General features: G+C 45.1%; 2 protein-coding genes and 1 pseudogene across 2 annotated transcripts; all 3 read right to left on the reverse strand.

Moving 5' to 3' along the window:
• Nucleotides 1-395: 395 nt before the first annotated feature.
• Nucleotides 396-3,823, reverse strand: LOC135888846 (ferritin heavy chain A-like; annotated as a pseudogene).
• A 5,196-nt stretch (nt 3,824-9,019) lies between these two features.
• Nucleotides 9,020-12,200, reverse strand: LOC135888718 (ferritin heavy chain A-like). Its single transcript, XM_065416484.1, has 4 exons — nt 12,090-12,200; nt 11,286-11,432; nt 10,673-10,798; nt 9,020-9,175 (listed from the first exon to the last, which is right to left on the reverse strand). Exons 1-4 carry the CDS (start codon nt 12,189-12,191, stop codon nt 9,020-9,022), a joined length of 531 nt encoding a protein of 176 aa, XP_065272556.1. The 5' UTR covers nt 12,192-12,200.
• Nucleotides 12,201-15,572: 3,372 nt separating this feature from the next.
• LOC135888728 (ferritin heavy chain A-like) lies at nt 15,573-18,357 on the reverse strand. Its single transcript, XM_065416498.1, has 4 exons — nt 18,256-18,357; nt 17,655-17,801; nt 16,317-16,442; nt 15,573-15,728 (listed from the first exon to the last, which is right to left on the reverse strand). The coding sequence occupies exons 1-4, from the start codon at nt 18,355-18,357 to the stop codon at nt 15,573-15,575; spliced, it is 531 nt and encodes a 176-aa protein (XP_065272570.1).
• Between the last annotated feature and the right edge of the window lie 5,048 nt (nt 18,358-23,405).

Raw genomic sequence — 23,405 nt, forward strand, 5'->3', positions numbered from 1 at the left:
CAGACACCACACCAAGCCTCTTTGCTTTTGTACTAGACAACTCCTGCTATGGTGAACAGGACTAGAAATGGTGTTGTAGCAGAGCAGACCCAAAATGTCTTAGCTCATCATGTTGCCTCTAACAGTGGCCATATGCTTTAGAGTGTATTTGTCACAACTGGAATTTTGCATGTGGGAAGTGCTGGAGGAAGAGTCAATGACAGTGTTTTAGCTATTGTAACAGCTGATTAGACTTTTCATGGTCTATTAAATTTAACGATGAGGAAACCAAGTAGCTAAAAATAGCTTGAAGCTAAATTTTATTCACCATACTGAGGTGTTAGGCAATGGATCTTCTGCGGTCTCCTAAAGGAGAGGTCCAGGGTTCTTACTGAAGGACAAAAGTAGTGAAGAGTTCAGCTGCTCTCCCCTAAGGTGTGCTTGTCAGACAGGCATGCTTCCATGCCGTTCTGGGGCACTCCCAGGCGCTTCAGGTTGGTGAGGTGGCCATCAAGCACCTGGGAGACCTTTACCTGCTCCCCCCGGGGACGGACACACACAGTTTTGTTCATTCCCTCTCAATCTGTCACTCTGTGCTGTCAGAGAGAATACTGGGGGTAGATGGACTATTGGCCTAATCCACTAAGGCCATTCTTATGGTCAAGTCTGAGAACAGTGATGTGTTCACAGCACAAAGTTTAGAGCCTTCTTTATTTGCCACACAGACAGGTGAGTCCCATTTGCGTCAATGCAAGCAAGGGGACATATTACTAGGGCCCTACCAAATTCACGGCCATGAAAAACACATCATGGGCCATGAAATCTAGTCTCCTCCTGTGAAATCTGGTCATGTGCTTTAACCAATACTATCCAGATTTCATGGGGGAGACCAGCATTTCTCAAATTGGGGGTCCTGAACCAAAAGGGAGCTGCAGGGGGGGAGTCACAAGGTTATTTTGGGGGGCTCACAGTATAGCCACCCTTGCTTCTGCACTGCCTTCAAAATCAGGCAGCTGGAGAGCAGCAGCTGTTGGTCAAGCGCCCAGCTCTGAAAACAGTTCTCCACCAGCAGCAGTGCAGACATAAGGAGGACAATACCATACCACCCTTGACTTCTGCGCTGCTGGGCAGACACGGACATGGACATACTTTTTTTGGGTCAGAACCCCTACAATTACAACACTGAAATTTCAGCTTTAAATAGCTAAAATCATGAAATTTATGATTTTTAAAATCCTATGACCATGAATTTGGTAAGGCCCTAATCATTATGTAAGAGTTAAAGTAGTTTTTGTACGGATTTAGGAGAAGTTTGCAGAAGACTAGTATTCTCCATTTGTTATAAATTGACAGTCAGCAATTGACAGTCAGCATCTAGTTTTGTTTTTCAGAAAGCAGCATTTTCCATTGCTCTGTAAACATGCCACACATTTTAGGCAGGGTAATGTTTGTTCTCCGGTTTATATAGTGGTCCTGAATGGTCCCTGGTTAGTTTATTTTTTTAGTGGAGTGACACCAGGGATAAGTTCAGTTCAACCACATTCTCCAGAAGCTTGTTTATTAGCTTCAGTGATTGGCTTCTACACAACAGTCCATGAATCAAGAAGGAAGTTACTTCACTGGTTTGATATGGTAAAAGGGCAGTAGCTAGACTATCCTCTGCAATCTATGCAAGACCCAGCAATAGCTTATTGTAGGTCCCAATCAATCCACAACAGGTAGCTTGGGAATCTAGCAAAGCTCATACTGTCAGTTCAGTTGCTAGCAATCATGAGAGCTATTAGGGACTGGATAACTTAGAGGCACCATATGCCTAGCTAAGAAGAAACTAAGTCACTGCTATGGCTCATCATTGACCAATGTTTTTTCCCCTTGTGTCCACTCAGAGTCAGGCCAATATGGCCATTAAACTGTGTGTTCACAAACGCCTTAACATCTCCACAAGCTGGATTTGAGGGCAGCTGCATGATTACCCACATGGGGATCACTCTTCTCCATAGCCAGCTTGTGCAGGTCCAACAGGGCCTAGTTCACAATTTTCTCCAGTTGCAGGGCACACTGCACAGCCTCCAGGCTGTTCCCCCACTCATCCTGCTCTGGTTTCTGCAGGAGGGAACAAACAAAAAGGTATGCTAGTAGACCTCACCTTCATGAGGATTGTGGGACCACATATATAGGGTACTCTGCAGGAGAAATAGGTAGACTCCAAGGAAAGTAACAAGGGGCACTTTGAGGACAAAGGACTAATCTGACACCTTCATTACAGCATATCCTATTACTTCAACCAGGAGTAGGGAATGGCGTTGAGAGCTCCTTTGAAGCATTCCACTCACCTAGTGGTCTAGACTGCTTCTCCCTTTCCCTGCCACACAAGGCAGACTGCAGAAGTAAATACAAAGGAGCAGGCTGCCACCTCCTCCAGGAAAGGGGGAGTAGTGGTATGGCACGAACATAATGATTTAAGATGCATCAGGCAGACTGAATTTGTCTTTTGAGGCTCAGCTGAACAGCTCTGCCTGCTGAATCTGCCATAAGGTCCCTCAGCCCACCAGTATTTGGTGAAGTTGTCCACTTTACTGCTAGCAGACTTTCTTCAGGCAGCCCTGAGTACACAGAAGCCTTTAGAACAGAATTAACTCGATTTGTTTTTGTCAATGCTATTGTAGAGGAAGGAGCAATAGCACCGGCTACAGCTAAGCGTATTGCATGAAAAAGACATACAGGCTTCCCACACAATTTTTAAATGCAGATCCACAGCACCCCTTAGTGTTCCAGTGCCAAGTTACAGAATATGTATTAACAGATGGGTCATGTAATGACTCTAAAGAGAGATTTTTCTCTACTGAGAGAAAAGGAGATCCACTAAAATTATTGAAACTGCTCATTTGTACAGGAATATAAAGCAGTAATACAGCAGTAGGGTGACCAGATGTTCCAATTTTATAGGGACAGTCCTGATTTTTGGGTCTTTTTCTTAAATAGGCTCCTATTACCCCCCCACCCCCTGTTCCAATTTTTCACATTTGCTGTCTGGTCACCCTATACAGCAATAACCTCACATTATAGCTTATCTGAAAGCACTGAATCTCATATGGTTTTAATTATCCCTTTCCTGGATACATGAATGGATTTGTTTTGTACCTTGATGTTCTGTAGGACAATGCACCTTCTTGCCCCACCCCCACTTGTTCTGGTGACAGAAACCTCTCTGCATGCTCCTTTGCCTCATAGGACTTCAGGAACTGAGTCACATGCCTCAGAGCCACATCAGCACAGTCAAAGTAGCACAACTGTGGAAATACAAGAAATGAGTGTAGTGAGATTATACATCACACCTGGGGTTGGTTAAGGAGCCATCAATAGTTAAGGTCACCTGTTACATATAGCCTACAAAGTAACTAGCTCTTAACACCTTCAAGAACACCTTCCTTCCTACTGCTTCTGCAGCAGTGCTCCAAAAGCCTCAAGTTTCTGTCTTTTCTGGCCTTTACCCAAAGCCGTTTTGGAGCCACAGCACCCTGAATAACTCCCCATTATTTTCATAGTAGTCTTTGTACCTCCAACTTAATGTGTTACTACAGTGTCTGGATAAGACACCAGCTAGTAGTTCTTCTCCCCTCCCCCACAGGAAGAAAAAAAGGACCACCACACACACACACAACCCTCAGCAAAAAAAGTTCAGGAGCATTTCTAAATTAAGCCTTGGACCTCTAAAAAGAGGCTAAGAAACACAAACACTCACCATGGCCTGATATACATAGCTAGTATACAGCTCCATGTTTACCCTGCAATTCACAGCAGCCTCACATTCAGCATAAAAGTTCTGGCACACCTGGGAGTCCATTTGGGAGACGTAGCACTACAGTATCTGTAATAGTTTAGACCCTAGTGAGGTTATAAGCAAACTCTACTGAAGCACAAACACAACCCAGAGCAAATGTAAAAATCTTGCCTCACATAGTTGCTATTAATACTGCTCAGACAAGGGTGTAGCAGATGCTTCTATCCAATAGAATTCTTCTTCCATCCCAATTAGCCTCCTGGACAGTGTCTGGCAAACATTCCACAGGTAACAGCATTATTCAGCAATGAGGCACTGCCCCAAGCAGTTTCCATGAATAATGGACATACTTTCTTTGAACAGCCCAGGTAGGCACCTTTTGGCTCCTTCCTTTTGATTGACTGTGAAGAGTATGATACAATAAGTGCAAAATGAGGAGAAAATTGAGTAAAGATATACAGATTCTATCAATCAACTTCTAATGTGCCTCTATATCACCAATCACTGTAATATTTAGCTGTTGGTACCTCACAGTCACTTCTAGTAGTTCCAGTAGTGGTGCGCCTAAAGTGTACACAGTTTATCAGTGCATATTGAATGGCACCAGCAACCATCTCTATGGTCTATTAGAAGACCACACCTTGCCTGAGGCATATGCCTATTACAACATACAGCAATCTCTGCTCTGTAGTCTAGTACTCTGAGTGTGACATTAGAAACCAACCATTCCTGTGTTCTAATCCTACATGTTACACTGACTACCTCTGCAGCTCTAGGCAAATTATTTCACCTTTCTGCCTTATTTTTCCCGTCTGCAAAAGACGAATAATCATGCTATTTGCCTGGTTCAAAGGGGAGCTGACTGATTTAATTAGCTTTGAAGTTGGAAAATGCCATGTAAATACTCAATATTATTTCAGCACTCTGAGATGACTCATAGCCAAGACATGATAAGGGGTGACCTTCCCCCTTCACTATGGGGGAAACTGGAAAGAACAAGCTATGACATCCTTATAATCATTGCAATTTAAATATTTAGGAAACAATATCTTCCTTTATTGGCTTTTGCTCTGCATTTGCTAAGCTGTGTGTACATTTAGTGCTAAAATGTTACAGTGCTGGTGTGGCCTACCAGAATTAACCTTGCAAGGGGAGTCATGAACTCCTGGGTTCCAACTCTGGCTCATTCTAAAACAGAAAATCCCTTAGACTAGACCGTGAGCACCTCGGCACGGGGACTGTGCAAATGTCCTAGCACGTTATGGGCACCAATGCAATTAAATAAAAATAATAATAGGGAGTTCATTGCAGGATCAGGGCCTAATTGACTACATCCTCAATCTTGCAAACACTCAGGGTACGTCTATACTTACCTCCGGGTTCAGCAGTAAGCAATCGATCTTCTGGGATCGATTTATCGCGTCTTGTCTAGACGCGATAAATCGATCCCGGAAGTGCTCGCCGTCGATGCCGGTACTCCTGCTCCGGGAGAGGAGTATGCAGAGTCGACGGGGGAGCCTGCCTGCCGCGTGTGGACCCGCGGTAAGTACCTTGTAGTTCGAACTAAGGTACTTCGACTTCAGCTACGTTATTCACATAGCTGAAGTTGCGTATCTTAGTTCCAACTGGGGGGTTAGTGTGGACCAGCCCTCAGGCTCATGCTTAACTCGAGACACTTAAATATTTCTATTGATGTCGGTTGGACAGCTCATGTGTACAAGGTCAAACACAGGAGTGTCTGTAGAAGTGTGGCCTTGCGCAAAGCACTCCACAGCTTTTCATCTATAAAATGGGGATAAAATTGACTGAACTCCACCAGGGGTCCTTCGAGGATAGTTAGGTAAAATGCGTTGAGCATGCTATGCTTTGAGCATGTGAGGTTACAAGTATTACATCAATTGTGCTACGACTTTGTCATCTGTTATGAAGTAAAAGCAAATCACAGTCCCAGCTCTGGAGCAGTCCCCTTAGTGGGCTGCCCTAGAGCCAGGGACCCCAGAAACCTTGGGGGGTCCATGACTTTGAGCCAGCTTGGCAGGCCACTGAGCTGCCAAGGAAGTGGGCTGGGTTATGTTGTACCACTGTCTAGGTTACATCAGAGCTTCACTGAAACTGAACAATCTCCACAAAACGTTTCCAATTAGACAACTCAGCAAATTCAGACAAAAATGTTTTGTCAGAATTTTTCTAATGAGAGCTAATATGGATATTGTCCCTCTTTATACTGTGGGGGGAGAGGGATGGATTTTGGTATAGGACATTCACCATTTGTTACTGTAACTTACACTTGGGTTAATACCAGAAAATTGTAACCTCACACTGGAGCCAAGATCAAATGTGTCTCAATTCCAAACCTGGACTGACAAGGTTTTGCAAAAGGTAAAACACTATGATTTTTGCCAGTGTTCGGGACTAGTGAAAGGCCAGAACTGGAAACAGAAGGAGTAAAGCATGGTAAATGCATTACTTCAGTAGACGTTACCTTCAGATTATGTGGTGGATATCACAGTCAGGAGTGGCTCACAACTGTGAGTGCCTACCTCCGGGCAGACTGTCAGAAAACAGGGCAGACACCCCAAGCAGGTGGCATGTTCTGTAATTAGATTTCACGAAGCCAGTAACGAATGTGAATTCCTGGATCACTAGAACAGTATTTCTATAGAATCACAGACAGTCCCCTAAGATTCTCCAGTCTATCTTGCCCCCCAGACAAACTGGACTTTATGATAAAATGGTTAATTACACCAAAAAATCACATCAGTTAGGTTGCCTCCAGTCCCAAGAGATCAGTCACTTACCCCAGATCAACTGGCACTCTAGATCTTACACCAAAGATAGTTTACTATAGAATTGGCTGCCAGAATTAACAAATTTTATTAGCTAAGAAAAGGAAATGGCAGAGGTTAAAGCAGGTAACCTATATGTACAGGTGAATCACAGCCTACAATTCTAAATGGTAGCAGTGATGTAACAAACCCAGTTTCCCAAAAGTCTTTTCAGGGTACCCAGATTGTCTCTGGGGATCTCCACTTTGCATCTGGTTCACTTTCCTGTAAGAGTCCAAACTATCCAGAGATGCAGGATCCTTCCTTGAATCTATAATTATAGCTTCTTCTCAAAGAAGACAAGCTGACAGGGTCACTACCCTCATGGGCTTTTCCTTTGATGATGGAGAGCAAGGAATGCAATTTGAGTCTTTGACCTTCGCTCATCACACACAAGGACCACTTGCTTTGAAGTTAGCAATTTTCTATTAAAGTTCTTCGTTTGCATTCCACAAGGCTTCTGTCTTGCTGAATGGGTTATTTATTTACAGGGATACACAAAATGTAAATGTTTGCTACTACATTGCAACAGGATATAGATAAGTGAAAACAATACAAGTAACATCCCATTAGTTTTCATAACATTTAAACACCAAATACACTCTTGTACATTTAACAATCACTTTGCTCTATACTAATACACAAATGAATTGGCCTGGGGCTTCAACCTAAGCTGTCATACAAAACAAAATCATGTTTACACACGCTGCTGTCTTGGTCCATGGTATTGGCTCAGATGACATCACAAAATTGATTTTCAGGAAGTTTGGGCACAATCTGCCTTACATTTTGCTCAGCTCCTGCTCTGTTTCTTTGGGTTAATCTAAATCTCTTTTTAGAGATCCCATGATGACGACTTCACAGAAATGTCTTACCCCACCTGCATTAAAAACAACTATGTCACATCTCTGGATTCGCTGCCTACCTCATTCATACAAATGAAGACTAGGGAGGTACGAGAAAGGGCCCTGCTCCAGAAGTAGTTTTTAAGAGTGGACATGTGTGGGAAAGGGAAATTCATGCAAGCAGCTGGAACAATTGGATGACTACTATGAAATTCATGAAGTCTTATCCCCCCCCCCCTTTTTTTTTTTTTATTTTATTTATTAAAAAGAACACACACACACCCCTCTGAAGGAAAACCTGGAAGAATCCCTATATTATCCTACTATACTTCTCAAAACCCCAGTCACTGTTCACCTATTAGCCCTTTGTCCTGAATATTCAAATGACCCCCTTGTTATAGGTACAGCCACCTCAAGCAGGTATTTGGGAAAAGCAATTGAAGTTTTGCTTGCAGTGTTTGTCTCCATGCAAAATTGAAGAGGTTACATTAACAATTTTCAGACACTAAGCTGTATTTAGTTCCCATTAGCCAACACTATCCCCACTAAGATTCTCAAGCTGCCAGACAGAACTGTAGCCTGATTTCAGGGTCCTGAGCTGCACCTGTATTCATGAGCAAACTCAAGTCTATATACACCACTTGATGTACAGAGGTGGAAGGAAAAGAGGCCCACATTTACTGCCACTGTGGGGATGTTTTGACAGAGATGCTATTCTCCATTTTGGATAAAGTCATTTTGTTGGGGCAACATGAGTGACAGCCTGGTCACTGCTCATAACTTAGGAGCAAGAGGAGTTTCTGCTCCTAAAATATGCTCTTGGAAATCATTAAGTAACATGGGGAAGTGACTTGGAATTATGAGGATTCTTACCCTCAGACATGATGTCACCCCATCCACAAGGGTTCTCCCCCACCTCCTTTGTTATTCAAGCACTTATTACTCCCAAGTATAGGACACCAAACCAGAGGTCGGATCAAGGCTTTTAAAGGTGTATAGATTAGAGACAATGCTAATATTTCAATCTAAAAGCAGGTTAGGCTGGGAGGTACTTGAACAATGTTATTAACTGGAAGAGAGAGAAAATTCAAGGGCATGCATAGTATTGCTTGGTCAGTTATTCTTGTTGCTTAGAGATACTGGAGTAGCGCCTAGGGCTCTGCCTTATAGGAAGTGTGTTTGAAGAGTGCCTAACTGTTTTGAATGCTGTTGCAATTTTAACTAAATGCATAGGATGGTGTTTAGAGGGCCTGTTTTTGCCAATATCCATGCCAGTGCAAGTCTAGGAAGGATTAGTTTTCTTAACCACTTCTTACATCAAGACCCAGCCTTTTCTTCTCCACACCTACTTTACCCACTGCTGAGCATAAACTACTCGAGGGACCACCCAAGTTTAGATCTACACTGCAAGATTGCTAGCAAGGGGAACAATTCCTCATCCTTACTTTTCCATCTGACTTCCTGCACCCTCTGCTGAGGCCTGATCCCCTCCCCCATACAAATAGAGCAGATACCAGATTGCAGCTGAAAGTCAAGTTTTATTCAGATTTATAGCAGCCAGCATGACAAGAAGCCCTAGTCATAAGTATTCAGCTGTACTCCCCCAGGGTGTGCTTGTCAAACAGGTACTCTCCCATGCCACTCTGGGGCACTCCCAGGCGCTTCAGGTTGGTGAGGTCGTCTCCCAGCTGCTTGATAGTCTTCACCTGCTCCTCCAGGTAGTCAGACTCCAGGAAGTCACAAAGCTGCAAGGTAAATTGACATTTTGTTTCAATCTCTCAGATCAGAAACAGATCTTAGATTGTTACCTGCACACATCATGATGTGTGACCAGAAAGGACTGAATACAAGTATTTGAAATCCACTACCTTTAACTGGAAAGAATGGGTGTTCAAGTTTTAGCCAGGAGATATTTTGGTGGAGCAGTCACTCAAGTGTAACATTTACCTACAGTCCATATTCCCCACACACCCCTTAAATCTATAGCTACCCCCCCCCATGCATTTTGGGCTTTAGCCTAGAGAATGTTAGCTAGGAAAGAGCTTCATACTGGTTATGGTTTTTTTACTTCATCCAGGAACATTCTATACTGTATGGCTAGAAATATCCAATAGCAGATGCCATTCACCGCAGGTTAAGTGCCTGCTAACAGGACCAAGGAATACAGAAGACATCACACACAATTCTCTGAGAGCATGTGTTTTGCTGCCTCTCATCTCAATTCAATACTGCCCTTTCTGCTAGTTTTATACTGCACTGAAGTTTACATGTTCACCCCTTAGTTTAAGTTGCTTTATTTAGTTAGCAGTATCGCTCTTCCAGGAAGGCTCCTTTCCCATCATTCCCTTCCTCACCCTCTTGTATGGCCCCAGTTAATCCACTGAGAAACAAGTACGGCCCTATCAGAACATTTGGCAATAGTGGGAACTTAACCCATGATAGCTTCTGGTCATTAGCAGTCCCCTGCCCAGTTCAGGAGTGCCTCCTTTCAAGGCTCATCTTAGCTGAGCCAAGTACAGAGACTGCTGCTATATAAAGCAGTGGCATGAACTAGGCCCTCCCTCAGAAGGGGCTGCTTTAGCTGATCAGTTCATAACTCAGTTAATTACTCCCCAGCAGACCTTTCACCCAGACACCTCCAACCCCCAAACACTTTTCTTGTCTCACTCCTTTTTCAGAGACGAAGAGCTTTGAAGGTGTTTGAGTATAAAAAGGGGGGGGGGGACCTAGACAGCATCCATTCTATTGCTTTCAATGGGGGAGGGGGCGCACAAGGAAACCACAAGTGGGGAAAACAAAGAAAAATACAGTTTTAAATTTTCACTTAAGTTGTGGATGTGTAAGTTTTCAAACTTTTTTGGGGGGGAGGGGGGGTTGACACCCTGTTTTAAAAAAAAAAAGCCACCCTGTTTTTCCATCAGGGAGACTTGTTGGTCAGAGTTCCCAGCTGTGAGAGGCAGCTTCCTTAAAAGACAAGTGGACTTGGCACAAAGTGAGATTCATGTACAATCTCAAAATATTGCAGTGAAGTGAATGGATGAACATCAAGCTCAGATGACCTGTCGTCTATATACACCACAGTTTGTTAACATTTGCACTACAGCTCCATTGCCTCAGAACATTTCTTCCTTTTTACAAAATGATTGGCCAGTAGGCCAATAACCCCAAGATATTCTTTCCATGCAGTTGCCGAACATGCAGTTGCCAACTTATCCCCTTTCTTCCCACTACCTTATACTCACATGGGGGTCATTCTTCTCTGTAGCCAGCTTATGCAGGTCCAGCAGAGCCTGGTTCAGAGTCTTCTCCAGCTGCAGGGCACATTGCAGGGCCTCCAGGCTGTTCCCCCACTCATCCCGCTCTGGCTTCTGTTCAGCATTGACCAAGAAAACAAGCAACATTCAGTCTGAACCAACTTCAAACACTCACTGAAGGTACATGGTGACCCACTGCCTACTCACCCTGACACTTCGCCTTCCCCATGCCCTCGTGTGCAAGGAAGAAGTACCCATTTCTTTTGCTAAAAATTGCTTCCTACAGAAATAACATCTTTTTGCTCTACTCAATGGGAACTAGAGCTTTAAGTAACATGTTAATATACAAAAGAGGTAAAGGGCCAAGCAGGATACCATGACTGTAGAACTGCATGCACCTGTATTAAGTAGATGATTTATGAGAGCTGTCTGTTATACCTTTGGGGGGGAAAAGGCTTGGCACATAGATAATTAACATGGTCTAAAATGAAAACCCCAGCCTCTGATGCCTCTAGTTGTCCCCCCCCCCCCAATCCATCCACAGGGCTCATTAGTTTGAGAGAAATTTTTGGAAGAAACCCTGTTTTATATAGTTTCTCACCTTGATGTCCTGCAGGACAATGCGTCCCCCTCGCTTGTTCTGGTAAGTCAGAAATTTCTCTGCATGTTTCCTCTCCTCATGGGACTGCTCCTTCAGGAACAGGGCCATGTGCCTCAGGGCCACATCGTCACAGTCAAAGTAGCAAGACTAGGGAGAAGGACAAACCCATTAGTGAAGACAATATTTTTAATATGGCTACACCAGACCCAATAGCAGGCGATTCAGAGCCATGGAATCACAGTAGTGCAATACACACATATCCCCTAAGATTAGAGCAACTCTGGGAGAAGCCCACTACCACCAGCCTGTAGGAAGAGCAACTTCCCACAGCTGTCTTTAGACAGACCCCCACACTACTACACAACTTGTTTTGTGTGGAGAGCCTTGCCATTGAATCAGTTACCATCATATCTGGCATTCAGTTTGCAGCTCAGTCCACTGCAAAGGAGAGACTGCCTGGAGGAGATGCATGTAGAACCTTCATAAATACAAACCTGTTAGTGTTTTTTTTCTGAATAGGGGAGAATTTCTGTAGCAGCAGCCATCATCCAGAGACTAGAAGTCTCTAGAGAAAAAGGAGCACAATTCCTTTTGAAATATGGCTGCAGCTTACATCAGCATTTCATTGCCTTGAAAGAATAGGAGTAGGTCTTTCAGCAAAAGCACTCTGTGTTTTCCAGACTAGGAAACCAAGTTGGGCAGAAGTCACACCTGAGCAAGAAAACGCTCCAGCAATGCCCATTTGCAACCCTAAGCCACAATTACCTTCAAATAGAGAGCAGCAGGAGAAATAGAAGCACTCACCATGGACAGGTAGACATAGCTAGCATACAACTCCAAATTCACCATGCGATTGACAGCAGCCTCACAGTCCAGATGGAAGTTCTGACGCACCTGAGACTCCATCTTTGCCAATCCAACAAAAGCTTCTAGATAAGAATGACACACAGTTCTCCCCAAACTCTGTGAATACAGAACCTCCACCCAAGCAAGAGAGAGAAACTATCTTCCCCCCAGCACAGCTGCTCTTAATAATGGTCAGAAAGGCTGTAGGCATGATTGGCAGTTGCTGTTGGCCAATGGAAATTCCCTTCTCCAGCAAGGGGCTAGTTAACATTGTGGGCGTGGCTATAGCAGCATTTCCACCAGGGCAAGGTTCATTTTGTGACATTTCTTCTCTTGCTCTGAGCCCAGCTAAAGGAGCTGGGGATTGTAGATATTCTCCAAGAGGACTACAGTGAGGTCACTCCATGGTTCCTTTATGTCTGATAACTGAGGAATTGGCTGTGATGTGCAGAAAACAGCCAATACGTCAGATTTCCCCACCAAGAGCTGCTCTGAAGAGATAAAAGTGGCATCAGGAGTCTGGGGCAATGATGCCTATTGTGCATAGAATGACCATAGGGACAGTCCTGATATCTGGGGCTTTTTTTTATATGGGTGCCTATTCCCCCCCACACCCATCCCAATTTTTCACACTTGCTGTCTGGTCACCCTAATTGTGCACATGAGTCAATGTTTCCTTTGAATTCTGCCCTTAGGTGTCAGAGGTTTGGCATGATACATGTGACTGTTATGCATCTGACAGTCCCTTCTCTGTGTAGTCAGACTTCTCTTTTGGATCCCAAGTGTAGCCCAGCACTGTAGTATGGACATGGGGGAATCACAAGGAGTGTGGTGAACATATGACAGAGAGAGGTTGCTGGGACAGGAACACCAGGTTGAGGGCAGGACATATTTCACACTATTGCCTTTGCAGACACCAGAATTAGGGAAGCGATTGCGGATCGAGGTCCCACCAGGAATTGTCATGGTGTGTACATCTGCAGGGGGTGAGATGGGCAGCTCATGGGGCTGAACAGAAGCAGCAGGTGAGGTCACATCTATGATCTAGTATCTGAAAGAAAGAGAAATTTTGGCTTCTATACCTCTGTGACAAACACCCCTGCTGTCATTAAAAAAAGATGTAGGGGTCCAAGAAAAGGCAGCAGTGCATTCTTTTTCTGCCTTTTATTGAGGACTTATTTAAATTGATACCAACTGAAAATATTAACCAAACTCTGTCCCCCAGGCACCTCCCTTCTGTCTAAAAGAGCTGGGTACAGCTAGAATGTCCTGGCTTTTGGCCTCTGGCGGCTGCAGAATACAAATAATAGTTGATAAAGAAATTCTTTCGAGCAATTGTCTCAAATTGAGGAAAAAAAGATTGGCTAGTTTGCCCCTTATGTCTCCTAGGGCAGTTTGCTTCTTCTCCACCCCACCCCCCCCCCTTTGGTTTAGTCCCTTTTAGTGTCATTGGATTACAAGCTGTGCCCCCCACCTCCCCCGCTACAGCTAGTGAAACCATTCAAGTGTTGTCCATGAGGTGCCAGTAAGGAGAGACGTTATCCTTGGTACTAGGGGCACTTCTCTGCAGAAATCATGATGGAGGGGAAAGTCCTTGTTAGAAGAGCAGGGCTGTGTTCAGCTTGGGTCATTACATTTCATGCCTCTCAAGTTCTCCCTACTTTTTCCATTAGCACAATTATACAGCCTCCAGCCTGTCTTCAAAACTGACAGTGCTGCTGGTAGGCAACCATTAGCTTTCACCCACTGGTAAGCAGCATGTTAGTGGCAGCTTAGCACTTCTTCAGAGCTTGGGGAAGACCTTTGGGGTTTTGCTGTGTGAATGGGGCTATCTAAAGATTAATGCTCTTGCACTACTAAATAGGACAAATCAAACAATGGGCAATGGCCTAATATTTTCTCTTCTCCCAGAATAAAATTAAAAGTGCAAACCTAACTATCTTGGGACTGAACTTTAGCAGAGCTGCATAGAATTACATCTGCTGCATACCTGGCTCTTTGTTTACAGGTAAGACTTTCCATTGCCTGTGACCTGTAGTACCACAGTCCCCATGGGGTCCTGTAGCAGCTTCTTGTTTCCTCCACCCCCCCCCCCCTCTTGCCACTAGAGTAGGATCAGGCAGTTACAGCAAGAGATAACCAGGCACAAAGTTGTGGGACATTGGTTCACTTATTTGCTCTTGTTTGGATGTGCCCTAACTCCCCATCTTTAGTAATATGAAAATAAGTCACCCTAACTTGACTAAGCCCACAGCAGGCTCCCATAGTCATTTGGTTAATAACATGGCCCACTGCTGCCCTAAGCTGACCCTCATTGATTACACTAACTCTACAGTTGTTTACCCCTACTCCCCCCATAGGGCAGGTTTCCAACATTTTCTAACACTGGGGTGGATGGTAGGAATGTTTCCTGCTTTCTTGACTCCTGGGGGAGTGAAGGTTGTCATTGGGTGGCTCCCTGAGAAAGAACAAACAGCCATGCAGTGTCCTTCACCCAGGCTCTCTGAATAACCTCTTAGCACCACAGGGCAGCACTACAGTTGGAAGCTACTCTTCAGTTGGCACACATCAGTAGGTAACCCCCCTGCCCCAATCTGAATTTCATTTGAGCCCAGCTGTGTGCCTCTAACAGAAGCTGCAGGAGGAGAAGGACAGTTGGAGTAGCTGAGGGGATGTGAGGCAGAGGGAGGTGAACTTCTTGCTAAAGAGCTGTGGCACCTAGCTGACCCTTCCTGGGGGGAAAGAAAAATGAGTCATTAAGCAGGTCCCTTTGTAGAGGATGAGGTTACTTCAGAGACCTAGTAAAGGATGGAGGGGATGTAGTGGGAGAAAAGTGCAGTGGTGCTACACAACCATCAGGAGGCCCTGTCACAGTGGTGTTAGACCACAAAGTCCATGGTAGTACCTGCTTCAAGAAGAGAGATTTCTCCTATTCTGATGAAAGCCATCAAGGGAGACTAACCCCAGCATAGTCTAACTGTTACTACAGTCACCTGGGGTGGGAGAAGTCACAGTTGAGGCCTAGCTCTGACTCAAAGCTGAAATTTTAACTGGGTTTCCCTGCCCCCCATCCCAGCTAAGATCAGTAGCTACTGGGGTAGTGCCATCTTTGGGGTAAGTTGTTGTGAGAGACACTATTCTATGGCAACATGGAACGTCAAACCTTGGGTAGTCTCAAAAATTTGGGAGGCAGGAGAGCATTTCACACCCTGCTCTTGCCATCAGAAGAAGTGGTGACTAGGACCCTACTGCCATGCCCCAACATAACAGTCATCCCATCTGCACAGAGCATGCAGAAGAGGAATTGTCATCTTGACCAAATCAAAGACACAGGATAGTGGATGCACAGAACATTTTATTGTCAGCACCTGGCCCTAGGTTGCTACACCTGGTCTATGAAGACCTAGAGATCTGCATGGCACTCAGCTGGTAGTGTGTAGTTCAGCTGCTCTCCCCCAGGGTGAGCTTGTCAAACAGGTACTCTCCCATGCCATTCTGGGGCACTCCCAGGCGCTTCAGGTTGGTGAGGTGGTCTCCCAGCTGCTTGATGGCCTTCACCTGCTCCTCCAGGTATTCACACTCCAGGAAGTCACATAGCTGCAGCCAAGCAAGGGAAGGAAGAGGAATATTCATTCCAGTTCAACTATACACCATTACGTTTCAGTGCAGAATTTTAGATTCAAGTAAGAGTCTCAGTGAGCTAGGGGGAATCAGCCACCTCTCCCCAGCACATGTCAGTAGGGTGTGAAACACTACTTTTCAGCGCTATGTGGACAACTCCAGTTGTTAATATTGCTTCTCACACCCTCTAAGCAAGGAAGCTCTGTAGTCAAAGGATGGAAAGCATCATTGCCAGCAATCTAAGGTATAGATCCAGTAAGAGACTGTTGACAATTGTAACCATAATTCCCTCTTCCAAATATTTGACACCCCCTGCCCCCCAGCACAGAGACAGAAGCCTGGAGGCAAAAGAAGAGTAGAGGGCTCTCTCCTGCTAGAGAAGAGCATCTCTGGGCAGATTAGAAAACTGAACACTGCATCAGCTGGTTTACATTTTCATCTCCCCCACCCCAGAAAAAGGGAGGGGAAGGGGAGTCTCTAGGCTTCAGGAGCCAGACTTCCCCAGAGGAACAAGTGCTTCCAAACATTTACTCCAACGATTTTGTATTTGTCTGCCATACTCACATGGGGGTCATTCTTCTCTGTAGCCAGCTTGTGCAGGTCCAGCAGGGCCTGGTTCAGAGTCTTCTCCAGCTGCAGGGCACATTGCAGGGCCTCCAGGCTGTTCCCCCACTCATCCCGCTCGGGCTTCTATACAAACCCAAACACAGCCATGTGACACTCACTTGTTGACTCCCACTGCAGGTAGGGAATAGGGTCTACTCTCCATGGAGAGGAGAGTAGGCTTCCTTCATTTAAGAGGTGAAGTGGGGGCTGGAAAAAAAATTCTGCTACCCTTGTCTAATAGACAGCAGTAATAAGCATCTGAGATCTGTGATGCCAGTAAGCCAAGTGCCAACTCTAACAAAAGCCTTGTCAGCGGAGACCTCAAACTCACTGCTGAAAATCAGGCCAGTTCATTTGGGTATTCGTATAGATCAAAGTCATTGTTAATGTAAACTTCATGAAAACTAACATTACATTATCTGCCTTGTTCTCACTTATCTGTATGTTAGATGAATAGCAAACATTCACGTGGTATACACCCCTGTAACTAAAAAACCCATCCAACGAGAAAGAATCCTTGTGGAATGCAAATGAAGAGCTTTCACAGGCAAGTACTAACCCTTGTGATCATTGTGTGGGATGATCAGTGATCAGAGACTAATTGCATGCCTCTCTCTCTGCCAGGTAAAGAGCCCATGTGGTGGTAATGACGCTGTCAGCTGGTTTTCCCCTAGCAGCTACAGGTATGGACACAGGGGGGGAGAACCCCCACACACCTTCATCTCTGGGTTGTTTGGAGTCTAACAGCAGAATAACTGAATGAAAGGACAGATTCCCAAACGTCTCTCAGGGCTACTTAAAATAATTCTGGGGAACTGGCTAATGGTAACAGAGATTACTATTCGGAATTCTAGACTGGGACTCACCTTTACATGTTGAGAGGTTAAAGCAGATTAACCAAGAAAACAAGTTTAAAAAAAAAACTTTACTATAGACTTGGCTACTAGTATTGTCTGGTGTGAGATCTAGGGTACAAGTCAACCCAAGTGAGTGATGGGTTTCTTAGGACTGGATGTTTTGAGATAGTTGGGGTAAGTGACCATTCACCAGTCCAGCTTGCCTAGATGCTAAGATAAACAGGAGCATCCACTTGGATGGTCTGTGACTCCATTATAGGCTACTGTAGTGTCTGGGAAGTCACATTTAGTACTGGGCTGGTGAAATCTACTTCTAGATCACACCACCAGTTGGGGTGTCTGCCCTGAGGCAGCACTCAGTCATTAGCCATTTCAGACAGTGTGACAAGATGCGGGGACTATAAAGCAAGACTGAACAGCAAGCGCCCTTAGTGGTCACCTTGATATCCTGCAAGACAATGCTTCCCCCTCGCTTGTTCTGATAGGTCAGGAACTTCTCTGCATGCTCTTTCTGCTCATGAGACTGTACCTTCAGGAACTGGGCCATGTGCCTCAGGGCCACATCATCCCGCTCAAAGTAGTAGGACTAGAGAGACAGAAGAGAACAGCAAAGGCAATGCATCAGATGTTTACTACAGGTCAATATCAAAATGTACTTACCAAGCCCCCATATATGGGCACAAGCCATCTTGTCTCCTTCATCCTTTGCCTTTAGCCAGGTACAATGCAAGTATCTCTAACTACAATAGAAGGGAAGTCTAAGCTTCTAGAGATTACTCTTTGTGCAATCTCGAGCAAGTAGTGATTACAATCAGTCTCCCCCTTCCCCAGAGGGACATTCCAAGACATTCCCCTTCAAGAACTTCCCCTCACTACAACACCTGCCCATTACAACTACAACTGTGTTTGTCACAGCACACAGATTTAACCTGCAAGGTCACACACCGTATTTGTTCCATATTTTCACTTTCAGTAGCTAGAAATAAACTGAAGAGAAAAAAAAAAAAAAAAAACCAACCACACAGCACCAACAGACTCACCATAGACAGATAGACATAGCTAGCATAGAGGTCTAGGTTCACCAGGCGGTTCACAGCAGCCTCACACTCAGCATGGAAGTTCTGACGCACCTGAGACTCCATCTCAAGACCTAGAAAATACAGTTATAACAGTGCAGGAAAAAATTAGAAAGCTTCTAAGCTCTGTCACCACAGAATCACACCCCCAAAGGCAAGCAGAACTTGTACTTGAAGACAGGTGGCATTAATACTGTTCAGAGTAGTGATGGGCAGCTGATGCTGACCAATGGAAATTCCCTTCCTCAGCAAGGCACCAGTCAGCATTGTGGGTGGGACTGTAGAGAATGTTCACAGCTGAGAGACTGGCTCATCAAGATGACATCCCCTGTTGTCATTACAGCCACAATAGGAGGCGGGTGGGGGCTATAGACTCTCCTTGAACAAGTCACTTAGCTGATTGTTTTATTTGCTCACTTCCTTAGCATGTCCTAACCTTGGGTAACTAGCTGTATGTTTAGAACCATGTAGGAAACTAATAGTTTTACTGTCATGCTGTTTACTTAGACACTATGGGATCAGTTTTCAAAAGCACCCAAGTCCCACCTCCAAGAGTGACTGAGGCACTCAAAAGTGAGTTTCACTGAAAAGCACTGGGACATGAGCTCCTAAATCACTTTCCAAAATGGCACTTAAGTGCTTTTGAATATCTTATTCTGCCGAGACATGCATTAGTGACTTATGCTCCGGTGTTTTGGCAACACAAATATCCCCCTCACAGCCATCTTGCCCAGCTCCCCAGACTTTTGCAAAAACAGAGTTATTTTTCCCTGGTGCTAAAAAAGGTGCAATTCATCCTCTCTATCTCCCTGGGAGAGGGAACAGTTTCAGACTGAACTATAGAGCCCCTCCAACAGGAAACCTCTTTCTCTACAAAAAGACAGGCCTGCTGGCCAGTGCAAACTGGTGCCCAAGTTATCACCAACGGGGCTGCCAGAGTTTCTTTGCCCCTACTGTCACGACACAGAGGACTGAAATCTCTATGGGGTCTGCTAGGAAGTGTCCCAAAGCAAATTCAGCAAGGAACCTTAAGAGCAGAGGCAACAAGACTGACAGAAAATGTGGTTCATTTTAGCTGCTGGAGGCATGGTTTGGCAGGCGCAGGACTGTTGCCACATCCCTCATGTCAGACATAGGAGGTAGGGATGCAGCAAGAGATGCTTCTCACACAGTGGTCAGCTCCCCTCCACTCCTGAATGCTAAGAAACCAAGGCTGATATGGTCCTGGTGCCCAAGGCCGACGAGAGGGGGGGAAGCCAGTACAAATTACCAGGGCCTGGTGGTCCAGAAGGGGGCCCAGAGCCTGGCTCCCCTTCCCCCCCCCCCCCCCGTCAGCCCTGTTTAGCCGGTCCGCCCTTGCTGGGGGGCCCAAAAAATTTTTTTCACCGGGGCCCGAACCCGCTCTCAGCGGCCCTGCTGATGCCTACACACACGTAGACAGAAAGCACTATTACTCCTTCCCCAGCAATCTAGCTTTAGAACTAGAGAAGGTCCCACCTCTTGTAACTCAATTTTTCAGTTAGAAAATCCTGATTAGACAAAAGCAAGAGATAGATATTGGGAAGATATCAATTTCCTTAATATTTGAATGGGACATTATTGAAACAATTCATTCTGAAGGTTCAAAACACATTGTTTCAGTTTTATTCTTTTTCACTTCTCTAGTAAGCTTTAGTTTGAATGTAAACAAAAAAAAAGTTGCATAAAATAGTTTGATGAGGACAGAGTGCTTATCTTTTGACCCTCATTTCACACAAATTGCAAGCTTTCATTTCCCCCCTCCACCCCGGTTCAGTGCCTGAGTGTATTGAACATTTTTCCAGAAGCTGTACTTAGTCACTTGTTTTTATTTTCACACAGCATCACAAAAATCAGCAACCTCTGTGCTAGTGGCTATATTGCTAGGGAGGATCATGCTAGTTCCAGAAAAAGACAAAGTGGTGCGATTGGTTAGTACCATCTGATCTCCTAGAAGGCACTGGTGTTGAGGGTACAGAATTGAGCAGAAAGTGGTTTCACAATGGTTCTGAAATCAGGGCATTAATAGATATCCCTTCATTGATCTGTGACTCCTTCTAGTTACATCACCAGATTTTCCCTTCCAAGTGGAACCTGAGCAATAAGAATTGTAACCCAAGGTCCATCTTCAGGGGGTTCACTATCTCCAGTCACTTCTCTAAGCCAGCTCCTTGTTTACCCCCCACACACACTTCCTCCCTGTTTCAGATAGCGATACTACTTATTTGTGCACTCCTCTTACCCCAGCTTCTACACAACTGAATCTGGGACTGGATAGAAGTTCTGTCCTTCAACCCACAAAGTGACATTGTAGACCCTTCGGCCCTAGACCTGGCATAAAGGATATCACACTTAGTGTGAGTAAGTGTAGTTGGTCCATTTCCTACAATACCCAGAAAGAAATTACATTAGGGGTAATACAACTGCCAAGCCCTCCCCCAGGAGAGCACACATGGGATGTATATCTAGGCTAAGCCTTTCCAATAGCAGCCCTCCTCAATCTCTGTCATGCTCCCTGTGATTCCCATCCCCCACCCCCAGAAAGAAAGACACCTTAGAGATTTCAACAGGTTAATACATTTTATTCTCAGCACTTGGATGGCCATTGATCCAGCTTTACTATACTGGAGGAGAGCCTCCCATGTGCATTGTTCAGCTGCTCTCCCCCAGAGTGTGCTTGTCAAACAGGTACTCTCCCATGCCATTCTGGGGCACTCCCAGGCATTTCAGGTTGGTGAGGTGGGCTCCCAGCTGCTTGATGGCCTTCACCTGCTTCTCCAGGTAGTCACATAGCTGCAGCTAGAAAAGGGAAGAAAGATTAGAAGATGGATTTGTTCCATCTAGGATAGCACCTTCGCATTTCAGTACACATAGCTCACCACTGTAAGGTTATGGTGTCATGTTGAGTTATGGGATCTTTGCCCCTCTGTCCTCCAAGGAAAACCCTCAGACTGTTGCATGTTGGCACTTGTATGTTTGAGCTAACTAGTATTGTTAGTGAACATCCCTTCTCACAACCACAGCTGAGAACAACATTCTCTAGTTTGAAGGTTGTTCACCACGGCAAGGAGATAATAAGCCACTTGTCTGCATGCCCAACGAAGTCTGACACAGTTGCAGTAGAAGGGGCTTATTCCTAAGCATTTCACCATCTTAGTTCCTCATCTCCCATTCTCCCTCCGGACACCGGAGATGATTCTGCTGCAGCAAAGCAGCTGGAGGGAAGATGTTTAGCCAAAACAGCATAAGGCAAGACCGAACTGATTCTCAGCTACAGAAGAGGAAGAGGGCAGGAAAGCCCCCGGTGGACTGTAGAAGACAAGAAAACACATCCTAAGTTGTTTTACATTCTCTCCTACACAAGAAAATCCTTCACCCATCCCCAGAGGAAGGAGTTCTCCTTAAGAGAGCGATATCTCCAGACCTTTCTTCTACCCTTGCTTCTGTACAGGAGAGTTTTCCTGAGACGGAGCATAAAAGAGTGCCCCCCAGCTCCCGCCATCCTCTTCAAAGCTGCCCTGCATTTCCCTGCCACCATACTCACATGGGGGCCATTCTTCTCTATAGCCAGCTTGTGCAGATACAGCTGGGCCTGGTTCAGAATCTTCTCCAGCTTCTGGTTCACTAAAGGGCCTCCAGGTTGTTCCCCCACTCATCCCACTTTGGTGTCTAGTCACTGTTGATCAAGACACCAAACATTTAGTCTGCATCAACTCCACCATTCACTGAAGATACAGGGACGCACAGCCTGCTCCTCACCCCCACACTCCTCCTTCCCCATGCCCTGGTGTCTGAGGACAAAGGGCCCATTCCTTTTGCTAGAAATGGTGCTGTTTGTTGTTGGGGAAGGGGGCTTGTGCTTCTGATTCAGCACAGAAGAACTTTTCAAAAACCCAAAATTCCACACAGGATGGAAATGCCCTTTCCTGGGCAGCTCCAATGATTGCTTTTACAAGAGAAGCTTAACCAATTCTTGGCAGAGATTAAATTTCCACTACCAAGTGTGAAGAAGTTGCAGGAGCTACTTGGGGTCAGAACCTCAGCCACTGTAAACTAGCATAGCTCCAGAGTTATACCAGTTGTGTACATATCCCATTGACTGATCTGCAGTACCACAACCCCAATGATGTTCCTCCAGGCATGTGTATTCCCCCCTCCACCTCTTTCCTATTGTAGGATCTGCCAATTGCTGAAGAGATGTATGACAGCTTATGAGGAGGAATTAAGATATTTTCAGGAACAAATGGGTGATGTTTATACATATTAGCCACAGTCATCAGCAGGTGATGATTTGCCTGCCACAGTAGCTTAGCTAGTATTGTAGCCCTCTCCTGTCAGGTAACCATGCGAGTCACTTATGGACCCCACAATTTTCTTCTCCACTATAATAGGAGACACTGGGTCACCTTCTCCATTATCCCTGTGCAGAAACAATCACCATCCCATTTTTCCTTCTTGTGGATTTGAAGATGCTTAAGTGCAGGAAATACATATTGAGGTCACCCACTACTGATTTTGTTCAAATGCCTCCACATACTCCAGCCCTAGTTGCAGGAAGAGAAGGAGAGTTGAAGTAGTTCAGCAACTGGAGATACAGACAGGAGAGTCCCCTGTAGTTAATTCGGGGTGGAGGGCTAAGTGGTTTGTCATCCGTGATAAACCCTCCATTTAGAGGATAACTAATTTGTCAGCCCCCCCTCTCAACATAATTAAGAAGTTATTTGGAAGAGAGGTTGTCATATGAGCTGGGGGAGGGGAAAAAGGGAGAAGAGAGAAAGAGGCAGGAATAGAAGGAAGAAATAAGGATAGAGCCTTAGACACAAAGGTGCAGACCACTATTGCCTTTAGAAGTCTAGATTTGGGTCCTCTGAAGTTGAGTTTCAGGTAGAAGGTTTGAAATGTATTGCTAGCAGAGGAAAGGCTTCCCCTCCCTGGTGCACAGAACATGGGAATCACTGTACGTTGCCTCTACCCAATTCCTTGTCTTAGCATCCAAATTAGCCAGTTCAGTCTACTGGATGAATCCTATCTTTTCTTCTGGTTTGTTCCAGGACAGGTGATCACCAAGTGGTCCAAAATCCCATTGCATACACTGA

Source organism: Emys orbicularis, chromosome 14 (assembly GCF_028017835.1).
Source record: "Emys orbicularis isolate rEmyOrb1 chromosome 14, rEmyOrb1.hap1, whole genome shotgun sequence".
NCBI classification, from domain to species: Eukaryota; Metazoa; Chordata; order Testudines; family Emydidae; genus Emys; species Emys orbicularis.

Bases quoted from the DNA above. Each gene is read 5' to 3' on its own strand.
- LOC135888718 (XM_065416484.1), bottom strand. From the start codon at position 12,191: ATGGAGTCTCAGGTGCGTCAGAACTTCCATCTGGACTGTGAGGCTGCT. The intron at 11,433-12,089 runs GTGAGTGCTTCT...CCTTCTCCCTAG, and splicing joins GCTATGTCTACCTGTCCATG to TCTTGCTACTTTGACTGTGA. The intron at 10,799-11,285 runs GTGAGAAACTAT...AATGCTGAACAG, and splicing joins TTGTCCTGCAGGACATCAAG to AAGCCAGAGCGGGATGAGTG.
- LOC135888728 (XM_065416498.1), bottom strand. From the start codon at position 18,357: ATGGAGTCTCAGGTGCGTCAGAACTTCCATGCTGAGTGTGAGGCTGCT. The intron at 17,802-18,255 runs GTGAGTCTGTTG...CTGTCTCTCTAG, and splicing joins GCTATGTCTATCTGTCTATG to TCCTACTACTTTGAGCGGGA. The intron at 16,443-17,654 runs GTGACCACTAAG...GGGTTTGTATAG, and splicing joins TTGTCTTGCAGGATATCAAG to AAGCCCGAGCGGGATGAGTG.